The following is a 2,515-nucleotide window of genomic DNA, read 5'->3' on the forward strand; positions in this document are numbered from 1 at the left end:
ACTACAGGAGCAGGGTTGAGAAACACTGGGGTAATCCAAAGCACATTTATCAGCCACATTGACTGCCCACCATTTTGAATTTTATACTGTTTTATACCTTGCTTGGCCACATAATCGGTTCTTGTCGCTGTATTATTTTACTAAATAATGCCAAATAAACATAATCTTTATTAGTAATTCATCAAAATAAAGAAAGAGACCTAAACAACATACAATGTTCTGACAGTGATCCATGTGGATAAGGAGAGTAACCAGTCCAGACGGCAAACTCTAAGGGCAGTGCTGGAGGGCCGGAAAAGACAACTTGAGCAGTGAGACTCTTTCTGATCTATAATCAGTTTCTCTGTTGCTCATTAATTTGTCATGTAAAGTATATAGTTGTAGCAGATACTACACTGGGCTGTCCAGCTCAAGTAAGCAGCTGACTCTTTCATTGGCTGTGACAGTATAAAATTCACGATGGTGAGTGACCCTCCTGAAGAGGAGGAGCAGGACGAGGAGTGTGAGGATGTGGGCGTGGCCTATCTGCGTATTCTCGATATTATGGAGAAACACCGAGACATGAAGGACGTCAGCCTCAACAGTAAGTGTTTGTTTATATGGCATGACAAAATTCCAGTCACAACAAAAGTTTCAGTTTAGTTTGAATATTACAGTGGTGCTTATTTATGTTATCTCAAATCTTGAAATACTTGGTCATTTTCGTATCAGTGAAAAGAGATGTTTAACCTTTGAAAATGTTGTTTGTCCAACATAGAAGGTCAAAGTATACATTACATGATTTTATTTTGATTAATTTAATAACAGGGTGGCATACACATTTTTGCAAACACCTAAATTTTGGTCAAACTAATATTTTTTTTCCTACATTTAATTGAATATCGATTAAACAGATTATCAAAATTATTACTCTGTTATTCATTTTTGCATATAGTCAAGAACGTCAAGACCATTGAGGAGGCACAGACATTTAATGTGCTTAAATTTTTACATTTCTTAAACATATGTTTATCTAACATATGTAATAGTTCTTTCTCTAAAGAACATGATATTCATGCATTTATATATAATGAAAGAACAATCTGTACCCTATTCATGGAAAGTGCCATCTGCTGACTGTAAAAACGTTCTGTGTTTTTTTTCTGTCCCTCACTGTAGTTGTGGACGTTCAGGACAGCAGTGAAGTTATTGGCCATCTAGTTGTGACCGTCGAAGCTCTGGAGGCTCTAACATCCATCATGAAAGATCCAGAGCGTGATCAACCTCTAACTACACTTGCTTAATTGACCAAAACCAATGATTTATTTTTTCCAATTGTGGAATATTAAATGTTCCTTAAATCATTTTCGTTTTTAATTAGATACACCAAAACGAAGTTAAATGTAATGCATGGGGCGGTCCGTTTGGTTTTAAACGCTACAGACGGTATAACATATGGGAACAAAACAGTCCTTTATGTAAACGCCATCACGCGGCTTTGATCCCTTACGGTGTGAAATCATATCCTACTGTTTCTCTTTATGGCCTCCAGTGTTGCGTTTGATGGAGCGCTGATGTTTAGACCTTTAATAACTTTGCTTAATGAAAAGGCTGTTAAGCCTCATTAGGCAGCTCTGTGGCAGGCGGCGATATTTTATTGAAGGTGCGAAATGAAATCTAACTGGATTTAATGGGATTAAATCAAGCTCTTTAAAATGCTAATGCAGATTTTCACGCGTGTCGAGCTGTGGCGCTCGCGCAGACACTTCTTCTGTTTTGGTGTGTGCGATTGAATGTGAAATGTTACTGTTATCTGCACTGCAGATCATTTGATATTTTCTTTATAGGTCTGCATATGAGAGTACAATTCTGATTATTTAGTATATTTTGTAGAGATGTAGATGCTTTATTTTGAATGTACCTTTGTAGACAGCCTTATGAATCGATATTTGTAAATGTTTTATATTTTTGAACATTTCAGAGTAATGTATTCAACAGTTTTAGTGCTATTTCATTTTGTTCTCTGATTCTCTTAAAACCTCAGTTTTCCGTTTTTTATACTTAAAGTCGAGAAGAAACTGCATTTACAAGCCATTTGAATTTCGTGTAACTTACTTCTAAATAAGGAAACGTAACAATAAAAAAAAAAGTAGGGTGGTAAGCATTGGAAATTGACTGGATGGTGAAAAGTGGTGTTCCATACCAGAATGGAGGTCATTAAAGGGATTGTTTAAAAAATGAAACCTTCACATTATTATAAACTGGTATGACTTTCTTTCTTCTACTAAACACAAAAGAAGAACACTGGGGTCCAAACAACATTGGACCCCATTGACTTTCATTGTGTGGACAAACAAAACGCAGGCATTTTACAAAATATCTTTTTTTTGTATGTTTCACACTGTCATAGAGGTTTGGGAACACATGTGCACGAGTTAACTAACTAACTAACTAACTAACTAAATAAATAAATAAATAAATATAAATATATATATATATATATATATATACAGTGGGTACGGAAAGTATTCAGACC

General features: G+C 35.4%; 1 protein-coding gene across 2 annotated transcripts in view; it reads left to right on the forward strand.

The window, feature by feature from the left end:
- rpgrip1l (RPGRIP1 like) overlaps positions 1 to 1,912 on the forward strand; it is a 23,752-nt gene extending 21,840 nt beyond the window's left edge. For both annotated transcript variants that reach the window (XM_016448962.1, XM_016448961.1), the window contains 3 exons: positions 227 to 311; positions 447 to 583; positions 1,159 to 1,912. In XM_016448962.1, coding sequence (XP_016304448.1) covers positions 227 to 311; positions 447 to 583; positions 1,159 to 1,283 — 347 coding nt within the window. In that variant the 3' untranslated portion in view covers positions 1,284 to 1,912. The remainder of the gene's footprint in view (positions 1 to 226; positions 312 to 446; positions 584 to 1,158) is intronic.
- The last annotated feature ends 603 nt before the right edge of the window (positions 1,913 to 2,515 follow it).

The sequence above is a fragment of the Sinocyclocheilus anshuiensis genome, unplaced genomic scaffold, assembly GCF_001515605.1.
Source record: "Sinocyclocheilus anshuiensis isolate Anshui unplaced genomic scaffold, SAMN03320099.WGS_v1.1 scaffold1445, whole genome shotgun sequence".
NCBI lineage: Eukaryota > Metazoa > Chordata > Actinopteri > Cypriniformes > Cyprinidae > Sinocyclocheilus > Sinocyclocheilus anshuiensis.